At 42.5% G+C, this 24,407-nt stretch overlaps 1 protein-coding gene across 1 annotated transcript in view; it reads left to right on the forward strand.

Annotated features, from left to right (window-relative positions):
• Positions 1-15,231, forward strand: part of LOC120995013 (N-fatty-acyl-amino acid synthase/hydrolase PM20D1-like) — a 141,499-nt gene extending 126,268 nt beyond the window's left edge. The window contains exons 12-13 of the mRNA XM_040423964.1: positions 12,128-12,227; positions 15,086-15,231. Of these exons, the coding sequence (XP_040279898.1) occupies positions 12,128-12,227; positions 15,086-15,215 (230 nt within the window). The 3' untranslated portion in view covers positions 15,216-15,231. The remainder of the gene's footprint in view (positions 1-12,127; positions 12,228-15,085) is intronic.
• Positions 15,232-24,407: the final 9,176 nt, after the last annotated feature.

Below are 24,407 nucleotides of genomic sequence, written 5' to 3' on the forward strand. Positions count from 1 at the left end.
GGTAATTTTTTATCTGCTTCAGGTTTCCGTATGGATACTAGGAAGGTCCAGGCAATTTTGGATTGGGATCTTCCTGAGAACCTCAAAGCACTACAACGGTTCTTGGGCTTTGCGAATTTCTATAGGAAATTCATTAAAAATTATTCACTTATTGTAAAACCCCTTACTGACATGACTAGGAAGGGGACTGATTTTTCCTCTCTAAGGCCTCCTGCACACGACCGTTGTGTGCACCCGTGGCCGTTGTGCCGTTTTCCGTTTTTTTTTGCGGACCCATTGACTTTCAATGGGTCCGTGGAAAAATCGGAAAATGCACCGTTTTGCAGCCGCATCCGTGATCCGTGTTTCCTGGCCGTGAAAAAAATATGACCTGTCCTATTTTTTTCACGGCCAACGGTTCACGGACCCATTCAAGTCAATGGGTCCGAGAAAGAACACGGATGCACACAAGATTGGCATCTGTGTCCGTGATCCGTGGCCGTAGGTTAGTTTTTATACAGACGGATCCGAAGATCCGTCTGCATAAAAGCTTTTTCATAGCTGAGTTTTCAGTTCGTGAAAACTCAGAACCGACAGTATATTCTAACACAGAGGCGTTCCCATGGTGATGGGGACGCTTCAGGTTAGAATATACTAAAAGAACTGTGTACATGACTGCCCCCTGCTGCCTGGCAGGTGCTGCCAGGCAGCAGGGGGCAGCCCCCCCCCCCTGTAGTTAACACATTGGTGGCCAGTGCGGCCGCCCCCCCCCCTCCCTCCCCTGTAGTTAACTCATTGGTGGCCAGTGGACCCCCCTCCCTCCCCTGTAGTTAACTCATTGGTGGCCAGTGGGCCCCTCTCCCTCCCCTGTAGTTAACTCATTGGTGCCAGTGCGGCCGGCCCCCCTCCCTCCCCTGTAGTTAACTCGTTGGTGGCCAGTGGGCCCCCCCTCCCTCGCCTGTAGTTAACTCGTTGGTGGCCAGTGGGCCTTCTCCCCTCCTAATTAAAATCTCCCCCCTATCATTGGTGGCAGTGGAGTGTACCGATCGGAGTCCCAGTTTAATCGCTGGGGCTCCGATCGGTAACCATGGCAACCAGGACGCTACTGCAGTCCCGTTGCCATGGTTACTTAGCAATTTGTAGAACCATTATACTTACCTGTGAGCTGCGATGTCTGCGTCCGGCCGGGAGCTCCTCCTACTGGTAAGTGACAGGTCATGTCACTTACCAGTAGGAGGAGCTCCCGGCCGGATGTCACTTACCAGTAGGAGGAGCTCCCGGCCGGACGCAGACATCGCAGCTCACAGGTAAGTATAATGGTTCTACAAATTGCTAAGTAACCATGGCAACCGGGACTGCAGTAGCGTCCTAGTTGCCATGGTTACCGATCGGAGCCCCAGCGATTAAACTGGGACTCCGATCGGTACACTCCGCTGCCACCAATGATAGGGGGGAGATTTTAATTAGGAGGGGGGAGGGCCCACTGGCCACCAACGAGTTAACTACAGGGGAGGGAGGAGGGGCCCACTGGCCACCAACGAGTTAACTACAGGGGAGGGAGGAGGGGCCCACTGGCCACCAACGAGTTAACTACAGGGGAGGGAGGGGGGCCGGCCGCACTGGCCACCAATGAGTTAACTACAGGGGAGGGAGGGGGGCCCACTGGCCACCAATGAGTTAACTACAGGGGAGGGAGGGGGGCCCACTGGCCACCAATGAGTTAACTACAGGGGAGGGAGGGGGGGGGGCGGCCGCACTGGCCACCAATGTGTTAACTACAGCAGGGGGCAGTCATGTACACAGTTCTTTTAGTATATTCTAACCTGAAGCGTCCCCATCACCATGGGAACGCCTCTGTGTTAGAATATACTGTCGGATTTGAGTTTCACGATGTAACTCAAATCCGACGGTATATTCTAACATAGAGGCGGTCCCATGGTGATGGGGACGCTTCAAGTTAAAATATACCATCGGATTGGAGAAAACTCAGATCCTATGGTATATTAACTCCTGACTTTACATTGAAAGTCAATGGGGACGGATCCGTTTGAAATTGCACCATATTGTGTCAACGTCAAACGGATCCGTCCCCATTGACTTGCATTGTAATTCAGGACGGATCTGTTTGGCTCCGCACGGCCAGGCGGACACCAAAATGACTTTTTTTTCATGTCCGTGGATCCTCCAAAAATCAAGGAAGACCCGCGGACCGCAAAAAAATACGGTCGTGTGCAGGAGCCTTTTATTGTTGAAGTCGATGCATCAGAGGTGGGAGTGGGGGCTGTACTGTCTCAGGGTCCGTCTCCTGGCAAATGGCGTCCTTGTGCTTTCTTTTCTAAAAAACTATCTGCAGCAGAAAAGAACTACGATATTGGCAATAGGGAACTGTTAGCTATTAAACTTGCGTTTGAGGAGTGGCGTCACTTTTTAGAGGGGGCAGTCCACCCCGTCACTGTGATTACGGACCACAAAAATCTTCTGTACCTCGAATCAGCTAAGCGTCCCACCCCTAGACAGGCTAGGTGGTCGCTATTTTTTACCAGGTTTAACTTTGTGATTACCTATCGTCCTGGGGCAAAGAATACCAAGGCTGATGCACTATCTCGTTGTTTCCCTGGAGGGGGTAATGTGAGTGATCCGGTGCCCATTCTTCAAAGAGGAGTGGTTGTTTCTGCGGTACACTCTGTTCTGGAGGGGAAAATGTTAGAGGCCCAGGTGGACGCCCCGGTCTCTTGCCCCTCAGAGAAATTGTTTGTACCGTTGAACCTATGTTTCGAATTATTAAAGGAACATCATAATTCGGCACTTGCTGGGCACCCGGGTAGTAAAGCAACCTTGGAGCTATTGTCTTGTCGTTTTTGGTGGCCAAGGTTGCGTCAGGATGTATTGGATTTTGTGTCTTCTTGTTCTACCTGTGCGCGCGCAAAAGTTTCACATACACGTCCTGCAGGGTCTCTATTACCACTCATCATTCCCAATAGACCATGGACACATCTGTCAATGGATTTTATCACTGACTTACCTTTGTCTGCGGGTAAAACAGTTATTTTGGTAGTAGTGGACAGGTTTAGCAAAATGGTACACTTCATTGCGTTACCCGCACTACCTAATGCTAAAACTCTTGCTCAGGTATTCGTCAGTGAGATCGTGAAGCTTCCTAATTCATTAGCTGCAAGTACTAGCTTCAAGTACTACATTAAGTACTAGTAAAGAGATATTGCAGGAGACTGAAGAGATTCAAGAGATACTGCAAGAGATTGACTTAGAGTCTCCAACTGGCTCATCTGTGTTGTTTTTGCTGATCATTGCTTGAGAAGAGGTAAGGAATTCGGTCAGCTGTTTGCTATTGTGCGTTTGCTAATGAGCCTAGCTCACTAAGGTGTTACATTTGTTGCTGGGGGAGGAGTTTGGGAAGGAGTGTGTGTATATATAGAGACAGACTCATTAGCTGGCCTAATTCATTAGCTGCAAGTACTAGCTTCAAGTACTACATTAAGTACTAGTAAAGAGATATTGCAGGAGACTGAAGAGATTCAAGAGATACTGCAAGAGATTGACTTAGAGTCTCCAACTGGCTCATCTGTGTTGTTTTTGCTGATCATTGCTTGAGAAGAGGTAAGGAATTCGGTCAGCTGTTTGCTATTGTGCGTTTGCTAATGAGCCTAGCTCACTAAGGTGTTACATTTGTTGCTGGGGGAGGAGTTTGGGAAGGAGTGTGTGTATATATAGAGACAGACTCATTAGCTGGCCTAATTCATTAGCTGCAAGTACTAGCTTCAAGTACTACATTAAGTACTAGTAAAGAGATATTGCAGGAGACTGAAGAGATTCAAGAGATACTGCAAGAGATTGACTTAGAGTCTCCAACTGGCTCATCTGTGTTGTTTTTGCTGATCATTGCTTGAGAAGAGGTAAGGAATTCGGTCAGCTGTTTGCTATTGTGCGTTTGCTAATGAGCCTAGCTCACTAAGGTGTTACATTTGTTGCTGGGGGAGGAGTTTGGGAAGGAGTGTGTGTATATATAGAGACAGACTCATTAGCTGGCCTAATTCATTAGCTGCAAGTACTAGCTTCAAGTACTACATTAAGTACTAGTAAAGAGATATTGCAGGAGACTGAAGAGATTCAAGAGATACTGCAAGAGATTGACTTAGAGTCTCCAACTGGCTCATCTGTGTTGTTTTTGCTGATCATTGCTTGAGAAGAGGTAAGGAATTCGGTCAGCTGTTTGCTATTGTGCGTTTGCTAATGAGCCTAGCTCACTAAGGTGTTACATTTGTTGCTGGGGGAGGAGTTTGGGAAGGAGTGTGTGTATATATAGAGACAGACTCATTAGCTGGCCTAATTCATTAGCTGCAAGTACTAGCTTCAAGTACTACATTAAGTACTAGTAAAGAGATATTGCAGAAGATAGTCAGGAGGTAGGCTGGAAGGTGGAAACAATACAAAAAAAAAAAAAAGGTAAGATTTGTTTGATTTGTTTGATTTAAAGTTATACATTTTTTTTTTTTTCTCCTCTTTAAAATGGCAGACTTGGTTCAGTGCAGGAATTGTTGTGCATTTATTTCATGTTCCACTCTTTGGAGATTCGGATGCTGTCAGATCTGTAGACAGTTCTCCTTACTGCAGCAGGAAATTGCATTTTTGAAAGCTGAAATATTTAAATTATCTGTTAAACAAACTCCAGCTAGGACTGCTGCAATGCCACTGCCACAGAGGACCCCCAGAAATGGCAGATGGGTTAATGTAGGTTCTGGAAGTCTTAGAGTGGTGGATAGAAGACATGTCCCACAGTCGGTGGTTCTCCATAATTCATTTGCAGCACTCTCAGAATGTAAGGACAACATGGATATGGACTCAAGCACAGAGGGTGAGAAACCATGGACTCCTATGTCTAATGTATACAACAAAAAAGATAAAGTGAAGTCTCAAAGGAAGCAGCTGTTGCTGGGTGATTCAATCATAAGAAGTGTGGAGCTTAAAGAAAATGGTTTTGTGAGATGTCTCCCTGGGGCTACTGCTAGAAGAGATAGAAGACGTATTATTAATATTGTTAAGCAAGCAAAGCAGGAAGGGGACGTGGATGTTCTTGTCCATCTAGGGACAAATGACCTGGCTTGCAATGAAGTGTCAGAGGTGAAAAAATCTTTTATCACACTTGGTAATGACGTACAGGATTTTGCATCCACCATTTCATTTTCTGAAGTTCTGCCTGTGCATAATGTTCATAATGATAGGCAGAGGCGCATAAAGGAGTTCAACATATGGCTTGGTAAATGGTGTCAAGAGCAAGGATTTGGCTTTGTTTCTCATGATAGCTCTACTTGGAATAGAAAGGAACTGTACAAAAAAGATGGTTTGCATCTTTCTCTCAAAGGAAGAAATGTACTCAGTGAACAACTCCAAGAATTTGCGGAAGAGTATTTAAACTAGGAAGGGGGGGGGCAAAAGAGTGAAAATAAAAGAGTCCAATTGCCCCCCGAAACAATGCCAGAACAGGTCAGAAGCACAGAGGTTAAGAAATGATAAGCTCAGAGTCCTGTCTACAAATGCTCGCAGTTTAGGTAAAAAAATCAATGAACTTGGGTCAATAATGGCATCTGAGAATGTAGATTTAGTGGCTGTTACGGAGACATGGTTTAATGAAAGAAATGACTGGGACATAACCATACCAGGGTACTCTTTATACAGAAGAGACAGAGAAGGCAAGAAAGGAGGAGGAGTGGCCCTGTATGTGAAAGATAGCATTAAATCTAACCTAATACAAGTTGGTGAGGCCAACATAGAGTCAGTTTGGGTTACGTTGCAGTTTGCTAACCATGCAGTAACTCGTGTAGGTGTGATATATAGACCACCTGGTCAAGTTAAAGAACTAGATGATCTACTAGTTGAAGAAATAGCTAAAATGACAATGAAAGGAGAAGTTATCATTATGGGAGATTTCAATCTTCCAGATATAAACTGGAAAACCAAAATAGCAAGTTCTACCAGGAGTACAGATATTCTAAATTCCGTACTGGGGTTATCTCTACAACAAGTGGTTGAGGAGCCAACCCGGAGGGAGGCCATTTTGGATTTGGTATTCACAAACGGGAATTCGGTATATGATGTCATTGTAGGCGAAACCTTGGGATCTAGTGATCACCAGTCAGTGTGGTTTAATATAAGAACTGTGAAAGAGTCCCACCACACAAAAACAAAAGTTTTAGATTTTAGAAAAACAGACTTTTCAAAAATGAAATTAGTCATAAATGAGTCCTTATCAGACTGGAACGGATTACATGGAGTCCAGGAGAAATGGGACTACTTAAAAGGTGCATTATTGAAGGCAACAGAAAATTGCATTAGACTTGTCAGTAAAAGCAAAAAAAGGAGGAGACCACTGTGGTACTCAGCAGAAGTGGCCCAAATCATTAAAAATAAAAAGCTAGCATTTTGTAATTATAAAAAAACCCAGAGCAATGAAGATAAGGAAATCTACAAGATTAGGCAGAGAGAGGCCAAGCAAGTTATAAGAACTTCTAAAGCGCAGGCAGAAGAAAAACTAGCTCAGTCTATGAAAAAAGGGGATAAGACATTCTTCAGATATATAAATGAAAAAAGGAAATTAAAACAAGGAATAACTAAATTAAAAACAAAGGACGGAAGGTATGTAGAAGAGAATAAAGGGCTAGCCGACTGCCTTAATGAATACTTCTGTTCAGTTTTTACAAAAGAAAAAGGAGAAGGACCTCCACTAGAAAGAATAACTAATAAATCGTTTGATGCATGTATCTTTACAGAGGAAGATGTTCTAAGTTTACTGTCTAAGGTGAAGACAAATAAGTCCCAGGGGCCTGATGAGATACACCCAAAATTATTAAAAGAGCTTAGTGGTGAGCTGGCAAAACGGTTAACAGATTTATTTAACCAATCATTAGTAACAGGAGTCGTCCCGGAAGATTGGAAATTGGCAAATGTCGTGCCCATTCACAAGAAAGGTAGTAGGGAGGAATCGAGCAACTATAGACCAGTGAGTCTGACATCAATAGTAGGCAAATTAATGGAAACCCTATTAAAGGATAGGATTGTGGAACATCTAAAATCCCATGGATTGCAAGATGAAAAACAACATGGGTTTACTTCAGGGAGATCATGTCAAACAAATCTTATAGATTTTTTTGACTGGGTGAATAAAATAATAGACGGTGGAGGTGCAGTAGACATCGCATATCTAGATTTTAGTAAGGCTTTTGACACTGTCCCACATAGAAGACTTATCAATAAACTGCAGTCATTGAGCATGGACTCTCATATTGTTGAGTGGATTAGGCAGTGGCTGAGTGACAGACAACAGAGGGTTGTAGTCAATGGAGAACATTCAAAACAAGGTCATGTTACCAGTGGGGTTCCACAGGGATCTGTACTGGGACCGATTTTGTTTAATATCTTCATAAGTGATATTGCAAAAGGCCTCGCTGGTAAGGTTTGTCTTTTTGCTGATGACACAAAGATATGTAACAGGGTTGATGTTCCTGGAGGGAAACGCCAAATGGAAAAGGATTTAGGAAAACTAGAAGAATGGTCAGAACTCTGGAAACTGAAATTTAATGTGGATAAGTGCAAGATAATGCACCTGGGGCGTAAAAACCCAAGGGCAGAATATAGAATATTTGACACAGTCCTGACCTCAGTATCTGAGGAAAGGGATTTAGGAGTAATTATTTCAGAAGACTTAAAGGTGGGAAGACAATGTAATAGAGCAGCACGAAATGCCAGCAGAATGCTTGGATGTATAGGGAGAGGTATAAGCAGTAGAAAGAGTGAAGTGCTTATGCCGCTGTACAGAACACTGGTGAGACCTCACTTGGAGTATTGTGCGCAGTACTGGAGGCCATATCTCCAGAAGGATATAGATACTCTAGAGAGAGTTCAGAGAAGAGCTACTAAACTAGTACATGGATTGCAGGATAAAACTTACCAGGAAAGGTTAAAGGACCTTAATATGTATAGCTTGGAAGAAAGAAGAGACAGAGGGGATATGATAGAAACTTTTAAATACATAAAGGGAATCAACTCGGTAAAGGAAGAGAGCATATTTAAAAGAAGAAAAACTACCACAAGAGGACACAGTTTTAAATTAGAGGGGCAAAGGTTTAAAAGTAATATAAGGAAGTATTACTTTACTGAGAGAGTAGTGGATGCATGGAATAGCCTTCCTGCAGAAGTGGTAGCTGCAAATACAGTGAAGGGGTTTAAGCATGCATGGGATAGGCATAAGGCCATCCTTCATATAAGATAGGGCCGGGGGCTATCCATAGTATTCAGTATATTGGGCAGACTAGATGGGCCAAATGGTTCTTATCTGCCGACACATTCTATGTTTCTATGTTTCTATGTTTCACGGGGTCCCCTCTGATGTTGTTTCGGATCGGGGTACCCAGTTTATTTCTAAATTTTGGAAAGCTTTTTGTTCCCGTTTGGGGGTACACTTGTCCTTTTCCTCAGCTTTCCATCCTCAGTCGAATGGACAGACTGAGCGTACCAACCAAAACCTGGAGACATATCTAAGATGTTTTGTGTCTGAAAACCAAGAGTTGTGGTCATCATATTTACCGTTAGCTGAGTTTGCCATAAATAATCGTCGTTAGGAATCCACTGGCAAGTCACCATTTCTTGGTGCATATGGTTTTCATCCCCAATTCTGTACTTTCAAAGAGGGGGGGTCTTCTGGGGTTCCCGAAGAGGAACGGTTTTCGTCATCTCTTTCATCGGTATGGCAGAAGGTGCAAGCTAACTTGAAAAATATGGGAGGTAAATACAAATGCATGGCTGATAAGAGACGGTCGCCAGGTCCGGACCTAGGAGTGAATGACTATGTGTGGTTGTCTACTAGGAATATCAAATTGAAGGTTCCCTCTTGGAAACTGGGTCCTAGGTTTATTGGTCCTTACAAAATTGTAGCCATCATCAACCCCGTGGCTTTTCGCCTGGAGCTACCTCAGACTTTTAAAATCCATAATGTCTTTCATAAGTCGTTACTCAAAAAATATGTTCCACCTCTAGAACCGTCACCGCTGCCACCCCCTCCTGTTGTCGTGGATGGTAATCTAGAATTTCAGATATCCAAAATTATTAATTCTCGTCGGGTCCGCCGCTCTCTTCAATATCTGGTGAATTGGAGAGGTTACGGTCCCGAGGAAAGAATGTGGGTTCCTGCGTCTGAGGTAAACGCCGACAGGCTAGTTCGGGTTTTTCATGCCTCTTATCCTGAGAGACCTGGTCCTGATTGTCCGGAGGCCCCTCATAGAGAGGGGGGTACTGTCACAAGGGTGTCAAGAGCCACGCCTGACTCCGTTGTACCCGGGGTCAGGAGGTCGCAGCGGTTGGCTGTGCGCTCCATGTAAGATAGGGCTGTTTCCTTATGGTAGCTTTCTGGGTTTGCTTTGCAAACCCTTTTGGCTCACTCAGGGATCCGTAGCTCCTTCTCCTCAGCTGTTCCTTGTCCAGCACTCCCAAACCTCCTTATATTCCCCTCTCACACTTTTTTGGTTGCCAGATATAGAGCTTCCTGCCTGGACATCTATTCTGACCTTCTGGAGCTGTGTTGCTGCGTTCTCTGGTTGTTGATCCAGAACGCTACCCTCCGGATCCCTGTTGGACCTTTGTGGACTGCTGTGGTCGCCCACCTGGGTGTATGTGTTTGTCTGTATTGTCTGTCCTCTCCCTGGTGTTTCCCTCTTAGTTCAGTGGTGCGGACTAGCGATCCCACCGGCCCGTTCACTATCTAGGGCTCATTTCAGGGAAAGCCAGGGTTTAGGCACGTGATCGCCGCACGGGTGAGGAATCTGTCTAGGGACGTCAGGGCAGTCAGGTGCCAGCTGCAAGGTGAGTCAGGGGTCACCACCTTACCCTCTCCCTTGGGCAGGGCTTTCCCTTTTCCCTCCCTGTGCGTGACGCCGGTCATTACACCTAGAAGCTTTGTGGCTTGTCAGTATAGATTTTGGCAAATTCCAGTTTTGCTTTCTTGTGATTTGTTTTCAGCAGGGGTTTCCCCATTGGTTGTCTTCCATTAAAGGAGTTATCCTGTGACTAATATAAACAATAAAAATCAGACATCATATAGTACATGACAATCTCTTTCTAACAAAGCTAGAAACAATCCTGTATCTCAAATGGATCCACAGATCTCCCCATTCATTGCTCTGCTAGGTTTATATCAAGCTGGCAGCTCAAGGGGAGTGCCTTTTCTGTGGCAGCTAAGAAGGTGTGTCCATTCTTTCCCTATCACAGCTCAGGAGGCAGTCGAAAGACGAAACTGAGCATGTGCAGCTTTCTCACACAGCAGGTCAAAGAAATAACAATAAAAACAAACAGCATGTGGCGCTATGCTGATACAATTTATTAAATAATTCTGTGGCTATACAAAATTTTTAATAACATGGAATTGCAAAAGTATTCAGATCCAGGTGCTGGTTTGAACTGTAGAATAGTTTTTGGGACAACCCTTTTAATGCTACTTTGGTTAAGACGGAAATGGGTAGTGCGATCTGACACTGATGTACCTTGACCTTGGAGTTCACCTCTAATCTCTTTGGAAGTTGTTCTGGGCTCTTTGGTTACCATTTGTATTGTCAGTCTCCTTAATTTGTCATCAATTTTTCTCTTGTGGCCACATCCAGGGAGGTTAGCTACAGTCATGCAGACCTTAAACTTGTAAATAATATGTGCAGCTGTAGTAACAGGAACACCAAGCTGTTTGGAGATGGTCTTATAGCCTTTACCTTTAAAATGTTTGTCTATAATTTTCTTCCTACACTCCTGAGACAACTCTCTCCTTAGCTTTCTTTGGTCGATGTTCATTGTGATACACACCATGATACCAAATAGCACCGTGACTACTTTTCTTACCTTAGTTTTTTATTATTTATTTTTATTATTGTAAAAGAAAAAGCAATTACAGCATATATAAATGTACCAATTTAAAAAAGTAAACAAACCCATATCCACCCTTTCCTATACCCCCCTACTAACCGCCCAGGGAGGGGAGTTCCCTCATCAATTCCAACTTAACTGTATATTAACTAAATTTTTTTCCTCTCGACTAAATCCAAAGTATTTATCCACCATGGCCATATATCAAACCAGACCGCATCAAACCAGACCGATTTATAGACTCTGCCTTTCATCACCATATAATGAATTACTGCATTCCGCCATATAGTAAGGATCGGTACCTTATTAGAGAACCATTGTTTGGCGATCATCATTCTCACAGCAAACATTAACTTAGACACACCTTAGTCAAATTTTTTTCAATCTTTTCTAGGGGTACCATCATTTTTGTCCAAGCCAATTTGATTAGTATGTTTTTTTTATTTTATTATTCTGTTGAACCACAGTTCAAAAGCAATGTCTGATTATCAGTAAATTTTATTTATTACTTTTGGCAGTTTCAAGCTATTTAAGTGATCATTGTGAGTTCTTCTTTCTTTAACAGAAGAGTACCGACAATCGTAAAGCTGGACAACCCCTTTAAAAGATGAGAGCAGGAACCTGAATGATGACAAAATATTTCTTCACAGCAATATCGGTAGTAATATGCCAGATTTATGTGGACTTTGGACTAAAATGTCTTGTACACTAATTCTCTCGCAATAAATACTGGTGACTCGTGCTTCAGTCATGAAGGTAAGATGTTGATTGCATTTGCATGTCTGAAGCTATTAGGTGTGGTTAAATTGTCTTGGAAGAGGTATTAAAGCCACATAGTAAGTGCCAGACATAAGATGTGGCACCCCTTCACCTCTATTCAATCTTACAGTGCGGCTCTAACTCATATCCCGAGACACTTTAACCACACATAGTCATGCAAATGCAATCAACACCTGACCTCCATGACTAAAGCATGAGTCACCAGTATATAACGTGGAACAATTCGCATTCAGGCCATTCTAATTGAGAAAGCCAGTTGGATGATTAGTGAAATGTTTTCAAGAAAAACACAAGTCCAGTTGCTGTGACTTATTACTACTGATATACCATGACCTGGGTGAATTAGTATCTTCAGACTTCTTTACAGCAATGTTGACACTCGTACATTAGAGTAGAACATGTGTCTGCATTATATATAGCACAAAACTAATCTCAACCTTGTGTATTTTAATAGGAATCTGCATTGGAAATACAGACAGCCGGCATTTTGTCAATCTTACTGACAGTATCTATCGTTTTAGCCCTTTCAAATTGAAAACTGAAGATCTGAGCAGGTACGGGATGACTGACAGAAATCTCACTTGTTTGTAATCAGTGCTAAGTTGGCAATTACTCATACAAGTTGACATTGATTTTACACATATATATTTCCATATCAGCATTATACATATGAATAGAAAATTAATAGATTTGATTCAGGCAAATTGTCCAAATCAAATCCGCCATTTAGATATCACACTAGCGAGCACAGTAATGGAGGGAATATGAAGAAGGAGGATCACATGACACCAGGTGATGCCCTAGTTGGCCGGCTTGCCCGTAATGCCTTGCAGTCAGCCTCACATCCAATCAAGGCTTTAGCGGCTCACCTATATATAGACTCTGCTGCACTGCTCATCACATTTTAAAGAGACAGTGCTCTTTTTATGTGCAGGAGCCAGCTACCAGACAAATTAATATAACAAAAAACCTAAGTCTACTTGCTGATGATGTTTTAAGCATCATAGTTTACTGGACACTGTGCAATTGCTTTTCTTTTCAAAAACTTGTTGCAAAATTTCTACAATTAATAAGTGGACAATACGTATATTTTCCAGCATCACCATCAGTGTATATATTTTTGCTGAAGACTGCTTCTACTTTTCAAAATCTTATTACAGAAATTCTATTTAGCAGACTTTTTCCAATACTACCGTGTGTGTATAAACACAAGAAGGCATCTGCCCCCTTTAAGGCTTCATTTGTGGACCTCTTGTCCAGAAAAAGCCATTGCTACTTCAAATACAGTACTACCGTGTGTGTGTGTGTGTGTATGTGTGTGTGCAAGCAGTGGAAGACCACGTCCCCTAATAAGGGATCATTTTTGGACCATTTTTAAATAAAAAAATAACAAATTTGACAGGCTGTTTGTTGTCACCGCCAACCATTCATTTACCCATAGCCATTTAATAGCCATTTATGTCACTATCACTTTAAAGGAAACCTGTCATCAGGATTTTGTGCACGGGGCTGGGGACATGGGCTGCTAGATGGCCGCTAGCACATCTGCAATACCTAGTCCCCACAGCTCTCTGCTCTTTTATTGTGTTAAAAAACCTTTTTGATCAATATGCAAATGACCTGATACGAGTCCTGTGTCCGGAGATGAGTCAAGCGGAAAGGAGCCCAGCACCGCCCCGCATCCTCCGAATCTCCTCCTTGCTGGCTGACGTCACAGAGCTGGAACGCCGAAGTCTCGCGATGCACGAGCTAGCGCATGCGCAGTGTCGGCATCATGTTCATTCCCTGTGCTGGCATCAGCACAGGGAACGAACTATGCATGCTCTAGCTCGCGCATCGCGAGATTTCGGCGCTCCAGCTCTGTGACGTCAGCCAGCAAGGAGGAGATTCGGAGGACGCGGGACGGTGCTGGGCTCCTTTCCGCTTGACTGATCTCCGGACACAGGACTCATATCAGGTCATTTGCATATTGATCAAAAAGGTTTTTTAACACAATAAAAGAGAAGAGAGCTGTGGGGACTGGGTATTGCAGATGTGCTAGCGGCCATCTAGCAGCCCATGTCCCCAGCTCTATGCACAAAATCCTGGTGACAGGTTCCCTGGATTTATTGCTCTTTTATTTACATTTGAGCAAAAAGTGTCCAGTCCAAAATTATTCATACCCTTCTCAATAATCAATAGAAAAGCCTTTATTGGCTATTACAGCAAACGATTCCTATAATTGCAGACCAGCTTTTTGCATGTCTCCACAGGTATTTTTGCCCATTCATCTTTAGCAATGAGCTCCAAATCTTTCAGGTTGGAGGGTCTTCTTGCCATCACCCTGATCTTTAGCTCCCAGCTCCCTCCACAGATTCTCAATTGGATTCAAGTCTGGACTCTGGCTGGGCCGCTCCAAAACATTAATGTTGTTGTCTGCTAACCCTTTGTTCACCACTTTTGCTGTGTGTTTTGGGTCATTGTCATGCTGAAATGTCCACTGGTGCCCAAGGCCAAGTTTCTCTGCAGACTGCCTGATGTTGTCGTTGAGAATCCTCATGTATTGCTCTTTTTTCATGGTGCCGTTTACTGTGATTAAGTTCCCTGGTCCATTGGCTGAAAAACACCCCCAAAGCATTAGGTTCCCACCACCATGTTTGACAGTGGGGATGGTGTTCTTTGGGTTGAAGGCTTCTCCTTTTTTTTACGCCAAATGAAGAAAACATCATTGTGACCAAACAATTAAATTTTTGTTTCATCTGACCATAACACAGAAGACCAGAAGTCTCCTTCTTTGTCCAGATGAGCTTTTGCAAAGGCCAAGCGAGCGTTTGTGTGCCTGGTCTGCATCCGTGGAACCCAGCAGTGTGGATTGTCTGCCTTGAGACATTGCCACCAGGCAGAGCCCAGATTCACCAGGATAGCCTTGGTGGTGATCCTTGGATTCTTTTTCACCTCTCTAACTGTTCTCCTGGCCAGCACAGGTGTCACTTTTGGCTTCCGACCACGTCCTCTGAGATTTTCCACTTGTACATCGTCTTATTATCTTTTGGGAGACACCTATGTCATTTCCCATGAAAAAATTACTTGCTGGTTTCTGGTTGAATAAAAGTAACTTTAAGTCAAAATTTGCCAGGGGTATGAATAATTATGGGCAGCACTGTATGTGGCCATTATACTAATTTATTTTGGCTTTAATGTAATTGATGATATTCTTAACCTACGGGGTCACATTATTTTTGTGTGTTTTTAATGTACATTTTTCTTCATCCTTTTTGGGTGCGTACATGTTGCTTATGCATCCTTATTTCCTACTTTGCTCTCATAAAAGTGAATTGTGTTTTGTCCTTGACCAACTCAACTTTAAATGTTGTATGTAACAAAAAATTTAGTCTGCATTATTATAACTATGAGTTGCTTTTGATCTTTTCAGGATCCATGGGTTAAATGAACGCATTTCTGTGGAGGGCTTAGAGCAGCTTACGCAGTTCTACTATCAACTGATCCAGAATGCTGACTTTGATAAAGTTCCCGTTGCTCATCGAGCCACCCATGAGCTATAATGATGATTAGTCTAGCAGTTAGACTAATTGTTAAACAATCCAGAATACTTGAATGGTTGATGGTATTTTTGGGTGGTTATTTTTGTTAAATTGTATTTGAAAATTTAATTTGTTGACCAGAAATAGGGAGTGTTTAATGAGGTGATAAAAACCTGTTTGAAGTGAAGACTACTAATGACTACTAAGTCTAAGATGACTGATGCACTGTGAAAGTACAGCCTTTGCCTGAAAAATAAGTATAGACATAACTACAATAACTTGTTTTCAGGTTGGTAAGGCGAGTACTCAATATAACTAACTATTGCTTTTAATGCCAATTTTACACTAGTGTAATATAGCTGCCTGCAGAAGTAGATTCAGAGCCGCATGCAGGATATGCAAAGCCTTCCCCAAAGAGGTATAGTAGTACCCTTTTAGGTATGTTTTCATGGCAAATTATCCATGTGCACTTCGGTACCTATTCCGTGCCAAAATCCATGTGAAATTCACTTAATCCTCCTCCAGTTGTTGATAAACTATGACTCTTATGTGAAATGTGCAGCTCAGGAAGACATATCATATCACAACGTGGAGAGGAAACCACAGTGGGTGGCCACATGTAGATTAGTGTTGGGCGCAAATATTAGAATCGCGAATTTTAATTGCGAATATCACCACTTTTGATAATTAGCAAAGATTTTGAATATAGTGCTATGTATTTGTGAATATTCTAGATTTTTTTTTCATCTGAACCCATGATCCCTACCTGCTTCTTGCTTGTGGGCCAATGAGAAGGCTGCAATGTCTTTGTCTGAGCTTAGCAACATCCCTAGCAACCAATAGGAAAGTTGCCTACCCCTTACTATATAAGAACCTCCTCAGCAGCCATTTTCTGCAGTTTTTGCAGTTCTAAGAGAGACAGCAGTGTCATTGCTGTTCTCTGTGCTTTGCTGTGACATTACATTAGATAGTTAGTATATACACTCACCTAAAGAATTATTAGGAACACCATACTAATACGGTGTTGGACCCCCTTTTGCCTTCAGAACTGCCTTAATTCTACGTGGCATTGATTCAACAAGGTGCTGATAGCATTCTTTAGAAATGTTGGCCCATATTGATAGGATAGCATCTTGCAGTTGATGGAGATTTGAGGGATGCACATCCAGGGCACGAAGCTCCCGTTCCACCACATCCCAAAGATGCTCTATTGGGTTGAGATCTGGTGACTGTGGGGGCCATTTTAGTACAGTGAACTCATTGTCATGTTCAAGAAACCAATTTGAAATGATTCGAGCTTTGTGACATGGTGCATTATCCTGCTGGAAGTAGCCATCAGAAGATGGATACATGTTCTCATTCTGTTTACGCCAAATTCGGACTCTACCATTTGAATGTCTCAACAGAAATCGAGACTCATCAGACCAGGCAACATTTTTCCAGTCTTCAACAGTCCAATTTTGGTGAGCTCGTGCAAATTGTAGCCTCTTTTTCCTATTTTGTGGAGATGAGTGGTACCCGGTGGGGTCTTCTGCTGTTGTAGCCCATACGCCTCAAGGTTGTGCGTGTTGTGGCTTCACAAATGCTTTGCTGCATACCTCGGTTGTAACGAGTGGTTATTTCAGTCAACGTTGCTCTTCTATCAGCTTGAATCAGTCGGCCCATTCTCCTCTGACCTCTAGCATCCACAAGGTATTTTTGCCCACAGGACTGCCGCATACTGGATGTTTTTCCCTTTTCACACCATTCTTTGTAAACCCTAGAAATGGTTGTGCGTGAAAATCCCAGTAACTGAGCAGATTGTGAAATACTCAGACCGGCCCGTCTGGCACCAACAACCATGCCACGCTCAAAATTGCTTAAATCACCTTTCTTTCCCATTCTGACATTAAGTTTGGAGTTCAGGAGATTGTCTTGACCAGGACCACACCCCTAAATGCATTGAAGCAACTGTCATGTGATTGGTTGACTAGATAATTTCATTAATGAGAAATAGAACAGGTGTTCCTAATAATTCTTTAGGTGAGTGTATATATATATATATATATATATATATATATTTATTACAAATAGTTAGTGGGAGATAGTCGGTGTAGGTTAGATGTTGATATAGTGTAACTGGTTCCAGTGCAGGGTGTTAGGTAGTGTGATAGGTTCTGCTGTCCATACATTCATGCTACAGACATAGTGCTGTGATGTCACAGGTTCAGAACAATACTTAGTGCACCAATCAGTAAGACCTCTTGCACACAAACTTTTTTTTTTTTCGTTCAGTTTTTTGCGTACCGTATACGGAACTATTCATTTCAATGGATCCGCGAAAAAAACGGAAGACACTCCATATGTCCTCAGTTTCCGTATTTCCATTTTTTCGTTTCAAAGATAGAACATGTCCTATTATTGTTCGCATAACGGACAAGAATAGTACTGTTCTATCAGAGTCCAGCTGTTCCATTCCACAAACCGTCATCCGGATTTTATGCGGAACGCAAAATACTGAAAAAGCCATACGGTCGTGTGAAAGAGGCCTAATATGTACTCAGACCTCCTAAAATGTGAACTTACACGTATTGTGCAAAAATATGCGCATCAATAATTGCCAATTTGCGCAATCGCGAATATATTGGAGCACTCTATCTTCATATAAAGCTATTGTAATATTCTGCCGTGCCAACCATTTTCTCCAGTCTCAGGAAACTTCTAGCAGCTTGAAAAATGTAGCAAAAGTGACCCACGCCTGTATTGCATGTGCAATACGCGCATATTACATTGCCAATTTTCACAATCAAGAAAATAATGGCAACTTTGCGAATTTATGATGAATATTTGCGAAATATCGCGAATTCGAATATTGCCCCTGACGCTCATCACTAATGCAGATTAGTCCCATTGAATGGGGCTAAATCTATATGTGGTTCCACTGCATGAAAAATTTCAATTTTGTAACAGAAATGCAGGGGTCAGATTGTGTGCTGGATTTTTTCAACAAAGAAATACACATTTTGTCTGCACACATCCTTAGAAGGCTGACAACAACTCTAAAATGCTTATGCATGTGCTATACTTGTTAGCATTTTTCATGTTTAATTCTGCCAAAGCATTTATTTGAATATTCATTAAAAAATGTTTACATTATTTCAAGTTTAAATTTATGAAGGCAGAAACGAGGTTAATTTAGCCTAATGCTGATTTATTTGAATGCCTTAGGCCAGTCTCAGACGAGTGAGTTCACTGCGAGAAACACGCTGTGTGTCACCCTAAATTTCTCATTTTGAACTCTGCCGCTATGACAGAATCGCAGTGTATTATAATGATTTATAATGCTGTGTGTCCCTGCCAAACTTGGGATCTACGGCAGTATTCTGACAAATGCCGTCAGTACAGTTCAGTAGATCTGAGGTCTGGCAGGGAATTGCAGCATTATAAATCATTCTAATGCTCTGCGATCCTGTCAGAGGAGCAGAGTTAAGGACGACAAATTATGTTCACACAAGCAGCATGTTTCTTGCAGTGAACTCGCTTGTCTGAGATTAGCCTCTGGGTGCTCTTACCTGTGCAGTTTGAGCCTCAGGTACAGCACCTTGATTGCCACTAATTACCAGGCTCCATCTGGATTTGCCACTTTTAACATAGGTGCGGCCCAGTAAAAATGCATATGTTTTAAAAAAAATATAGTTTTTGTGAATGCTGTTTTGAAGATAAGCTAATAGTTAAAATTATTTTTGTGAAATTTTGTAACTCAAAAGCCCAATAAATAAAGATAATATTGAATAGAAAATAATTAAACATCTTTATGTATTTATTTTGTTTTCTCTGCTTGTAATAGAATTAGAATGTAAATGCCAATAATACATCCATATTTACCCACAAATCAAACTGAAGCAGAAACCAGGGCAGAACTAGAGGTGGCCATATACATTGGGAGTGAGAAACAATCTAATGTGGCTGGGGCTATCTCGACTCTCCCAGCAGAAGATATGTGTGTGTATGGGGGGAGGGGGTTGGAGGAGAAGGGTTCAACATACCCGATCCTTTGTTCTTCAAAGGGTACTCCGGTTTCATAATGAAATGTTTTTTTATTTGTCCAGATTACCCCCAAACACAACATACACTAATGAGCTAAAGGGTAACAATGTTTTGAACTTTTGACTTTCAGACTCCATATCCTACCATCCACTACAGCTTCGAAAGTGAGACTACAATCATTTTATAGACAACCATCTTGTCTATCTCATACATAAATTGGACTTGCAACTATTTAGCGTATGATTAGTTATACAGATTCTTGTCATGTAATTGCATTGTTATGGTTTAGCTCCTGGTGGTGGAACAATCTTTTTCTTCTTGTATACTACCAATTACAACCTGTTCTCACATTCTCACAATAGCTCAGTGTGTTTATTAGGTTGATTCCCAAGCAAAAGGTCACTGGTTCAAATTGAGGAGCAGCCATGAAGAAGATTTCACAAGAAAAGAGAAACAGCATCATCCAGCTCATCGGTTGCGGTATCTTGGCCAAGAAAATTGCCAAACTGCATTATGTGAGTTTCATGACAGTTGGAAGAATACGAAATGAAGTCCGTCCATCCATTCCAAAGCCAAGAGGTGGACGTCCACGCAAATTATCAGAGTCAACATTTCGGCTCATGACAAGGTCTATCAGTTTGGGCGCAACAAACACAGCAGTGGAGGTGGCTTGTATGCTTCGTAATAGTGAGATCACAGACTTCCATGCAAGCACCATGCGATACCCATTATACAAGTCTGAAATGGTGGCCTGAAAAAAGGTGAAGAAGCCCCGACTTCGATATCCTCATAAGAAGCTTTGGCTCGAGTTTGCAAACAAGTACTAACAGTGGACAGTAGAAGATTGGAAACGGGTGATTTGGAGCGATGAGATTAAAGTCAATAGACTCGGCTCTGATGGGTACAAATGGGTCTGGGAGAAACAATCCGTTTGACTATAATGGGGGCGGTGAGGAGTTTCGGCGGAGGCACGGCAAGTCGGCAACGCATGGCGAGAGGCTCCTGGAATAAATGTCGGACATGTAGTTTTATTCCGGCAGACTCTCGCCGTGCCTCCGCCGAAACTCCACCCCGCCCCCATTATAGTCAATGGAGACGGAGCGGCAGTCCGGGGGAACACGGTCACTAGCAGCAGGACGGATCCGGCAGGCTGTTCACCCAACGGAACAGCCTGCCAGAGGTCTGTGCCGCTAGTGTGAAAGTAGCCTTAGAGATGATCCAGCATAAATGCCAGCTGTTGGCCAGATAAACGTATGCAGTAGTATTTGTCCAGCCAAAACACTGCATTTATGTAAAAAAAACAGGCAGATTCCATTATCGTCAAAAGGGATCTTGCAGTGATCTATTAAATTCTGCAATGCTGGATCCGGTGAACGCCGGCAAGCTGTTCTCTGCCAAGACAGGCTACCGGAAATATTCACCGGAGATGTGAATATGGCCTAACAGGATACAAAGTATCCAAAGTAACCTAATGTTGATACAGCAAAGCAGACGAGAGTGGGGAAGTGGATATGAAAAATTCCACTGGATATTTTCATGTGAATTAAGTACTATATTATACAGGTGCTTTTTATTATAGTGAAAAAGAATTAAAAAAATGTAAATATAAAATAATATTTAATAAACAAAAATGAATAATTATATTAATTCTGTCATGTGACCTACTGTTTGTCACGGATCAGCGGGTGTGAACCCACTGTGCCACTGGCTGGCTATACTCTGGAGGGGCGTGTCTAAGCAACTACCTGGTGTGCACTAGAGCCTTTGGTGGCGAGGATAGACTTGAGCCGTTAGGGTAGTTGCCAGGGACTACTCCAGAGCAATCCCCAAGTCAGTAGCAGCTGGTCAGGGCGGACCAGGAGATACCTGAGTAGGTACCAGAAGTACAAGCATAGTCAGCTGGGCAGAGACGTTACCAGGAGCAACGGTGCAGGACCAAAGAGATGTGGTCAGACAGGCAATAGGTGTCACGGCTGTGTCTCGGTCCTGGTGTAGTTTGGCGTGACACGTCTGCCGTGCATGTAGTTGCCTGGGGCAACGTGTTGTTTCTGCATGTGTGTGTACTGCTCCTGTTTCCTGGCCTCTCCCCAGTCTGGTGGTTATGGGGTTAAGGTGTGGATCTGGGTGTGGTCTCATAGCTCTACTTATCCTGTTGCTGTGAGATTGAGGTCAGTTGTGTTCCAGCCTTGGTTGGTGCTGGAGCCTTGCTTCTTTCCTGGATATTCCATCTGTCCAGTGTGAGGGCCCCCTAGTTTGACATCAATGGCAACTGCATGCACGGCAGATGTGTCACAGCAAACTACACCAGGACCGAGACACAGCCGTGACACTGAGACCACACCCAGATCCACACCTTAACCCCATAACCACCAGACTGGGGAGAGGCCAGGAAACAGGAGCAGTACACACACGCAAAAACAACACGTTGCCCCAGGCAACTGCATGCACGGCAGACATGTCACTGCAAACTACACCAGGACCGAGACACAGCCATGATAATAGGTCAGGGCAGGCAGTACAGGTCAGGCAATCCGGATCGGCAACAGGAGAGTCAAAGCAAGCAGGCAGGGATCAGACGAGAAGCAGAGTCCAGGAACGAAGTATGAATCAGGAGCACACGAGAGTATCAGGAACCAGCAAACTCAAGGACCTTGACACTGCTGTATCAGAAATCTCCACACAAATGCATGATCTTGGTCAAAGAGTGGACGACATGGAGACCAAAACAGATGAAATAATAGATACTCTGGATGCTGATAAAACACGTCTAGATGATCACGAGATGAAACTGGCACAACTAAAACTGAAATTAGAAGACCTAGAAAATAGCTGAAGACGGGCTAATCTTCGTATTAGAGGTTTCCCGCAGAAGATTGTGGCCTTAAAATACACGGCTCTAAACCTATTCCACGCTCTACTACCACAAACTAATACTCAGAATTTATGTATAGATCACATACATAGAGCGCTGGCTACACCAAGAAACCCCTCCTTGCCCTGTGATGTCATCCTTAACCCCTTAAGGACCGGGCTCATTTTCACCTTAAGGACCAGGCTCATTTTCACCTTAAGGACCAGGCCATTTTTTGCAAATCTGACCAGTGTCACTTTAAGTGCTGATAACTTTAAAACGCTTTGACTTACCCAGGCCGTTCTGAGATTGTTTTTTCGTCACATATTGTACTTCATGACACTGCTAAAATTGGGTCAAAAAAGTTAATTTTTTTGCATAAAAAAATACAATTTTTACCGTAAATTTTGAAAAATTAGCAAATTTCAAATTTTCAGTTTCTCTACCTCTGTAATACATAGTAATACCCCCAAAAATTGTGATGACTTTACATTCCCCATATGTCTACTTCATGCTTGAATTGTTTTGGGAATGATATTTTATTTTTTGGGGATGTTACAAGGCTTAGAAGTTTAGAAGCAAATTTTGAAATTTTCAGAAATCTTCAAAATCCCACTTTTTATGGACCAGTTCAGGTTTGAAGTCATATTGTGAGGCTTAGATAATAGAAACCTCCCAAAAATGACCCCATTCTAGAAACTACACCCCTCAAGGTATTCAAAACAGTTTTTTCAAACTTTGTTAACCCTTTAGGTGTTCCACAAGAGTTAATGGCAGATGGAGAAACAATTTTGAAATTTATATTTTTTGGAAAATTTTCCAATATAATCAATTTTTTCCAGGAGTAAAACAAGGGTTAACTGCCAAACAACACTCAAAATGGGTTGCCCTGATTCTGTAGTTTGCAAAAACACCCCATATGTGGTCGTAAACTACTGTTTGGCCGAACGGTAGCACATAGAAGGAGGGGAACACCATATGGGTTTTGGAAGGCAGATTTGGCAGGACTGGTTTTGTTTATACCATGTCCCATTTGAAGCCCCCTGTTGCACCCCTAGAATAGAAATTTCAAAAAAGTGACTCCATCTAAGAAAGTACACCCCTCAAGGTATTCAAAACTGGGTTTACAAACTTTGTTAACCCTTTAGGTGTTCCACAAGAGTTAATGGCAGATGGAGAAACAATTTTTAAATTTCTATTTTTTGGAAAATTTTCCAATATAATCAATTTTTTCCAGGAGTAAAACAAGGGTTAACTGCCAAACAACACTCAAAATGGGTTGCCCTGATTCTGTAGTTTGCAAAAACACCCCATATGTGGTCGTAAACTACTGTTTGGCCGAACGGTAGCACATAGAAGGAGGGGAACACCATATGGGTTTTGGAAGGCAGATTTGGTAGGACTGGTTTTGTTTATACCATGTCCCATTTGAAGCCCCCTGTTGCACCCCTAGAATAGAAATTTCAAAAAAGTGACTCCATCTAAGAAAGTACACCCCTCAAGGTATTCAAAACTGGGTTTACAAACTTTGTTAACCCTTTAGGTGTTCCACAAGAGTTAATGGCAGATGGAGAAACAATTTTGAAATTTCTATTTTTTGGAAAATTTTCCAATATAATCAATTTTTTCCAGGAGTAAAACAAGGGTTAACTGCCAAACAACACTCAAAATGGGTTGCCCTGATTCTGTAGTTTGCAAAAACACCCCATATGTGGTCGTAAACTACTGTTTGGCCGAACGGTAGCACATAGAAGGAGGGGAACACCATATGGGTTTTGGAAGGCAGATTTGGTAGGACTGGTTTTGTTTATACCATGTCCCATTTGAAGCCCCCTGTTGCACCCCTAGAATAGAAATTTCAAAAAAGTGACTCCATCTAAGAAAGTACACCCCTCAAGGTATTCAAAACTGGGTTTACAAACTTTGTTAACCCTTTAGGTGTTCCACAAGAGTTAATGGCAGATGGAGAAACAATTTTTAAATTTCTATTTTTTGGAAAATTTTCCAATATAATCAATTTTTTCCAGGAGTAAAACAAGGGTTAACTGCCAAACAACACTCAAAATGGGTTGCCCTGATTCTGTAGTTTGCAAAAACACCCCATATGTGGTCGTAAACTACTGTTTGGCCGAACGGTAGCACATAGAAGGAGGGGAACACCATATGGGTTTTGGAAGGCAGATTTGGTAGGACTGGTTTTGTTTATACCATGTCCCATTTGAAGCCCCCTGTTGCACCCCTAGAATAGAAATTTCAAAAAAGTGACTCCATCTAAGAAAGTACACCCCTCAAGGTATTCAAAACTGGGTTTACAAACTTTGTTAACCCTTTAGGTG

This window comes from Bufo bufo, chromosome 3 (assembly GCF_905171765.1).
Source record: "Bufo bufo chromosome 3, aBufBuf1.1, whole genome shotgun sequence".
NCBI classification, from domain to species: Eukaryota; Metazoa; Chordata; class Amphibia; order Anura; family Bufonidae; genus Bufo; species Bufo bufo.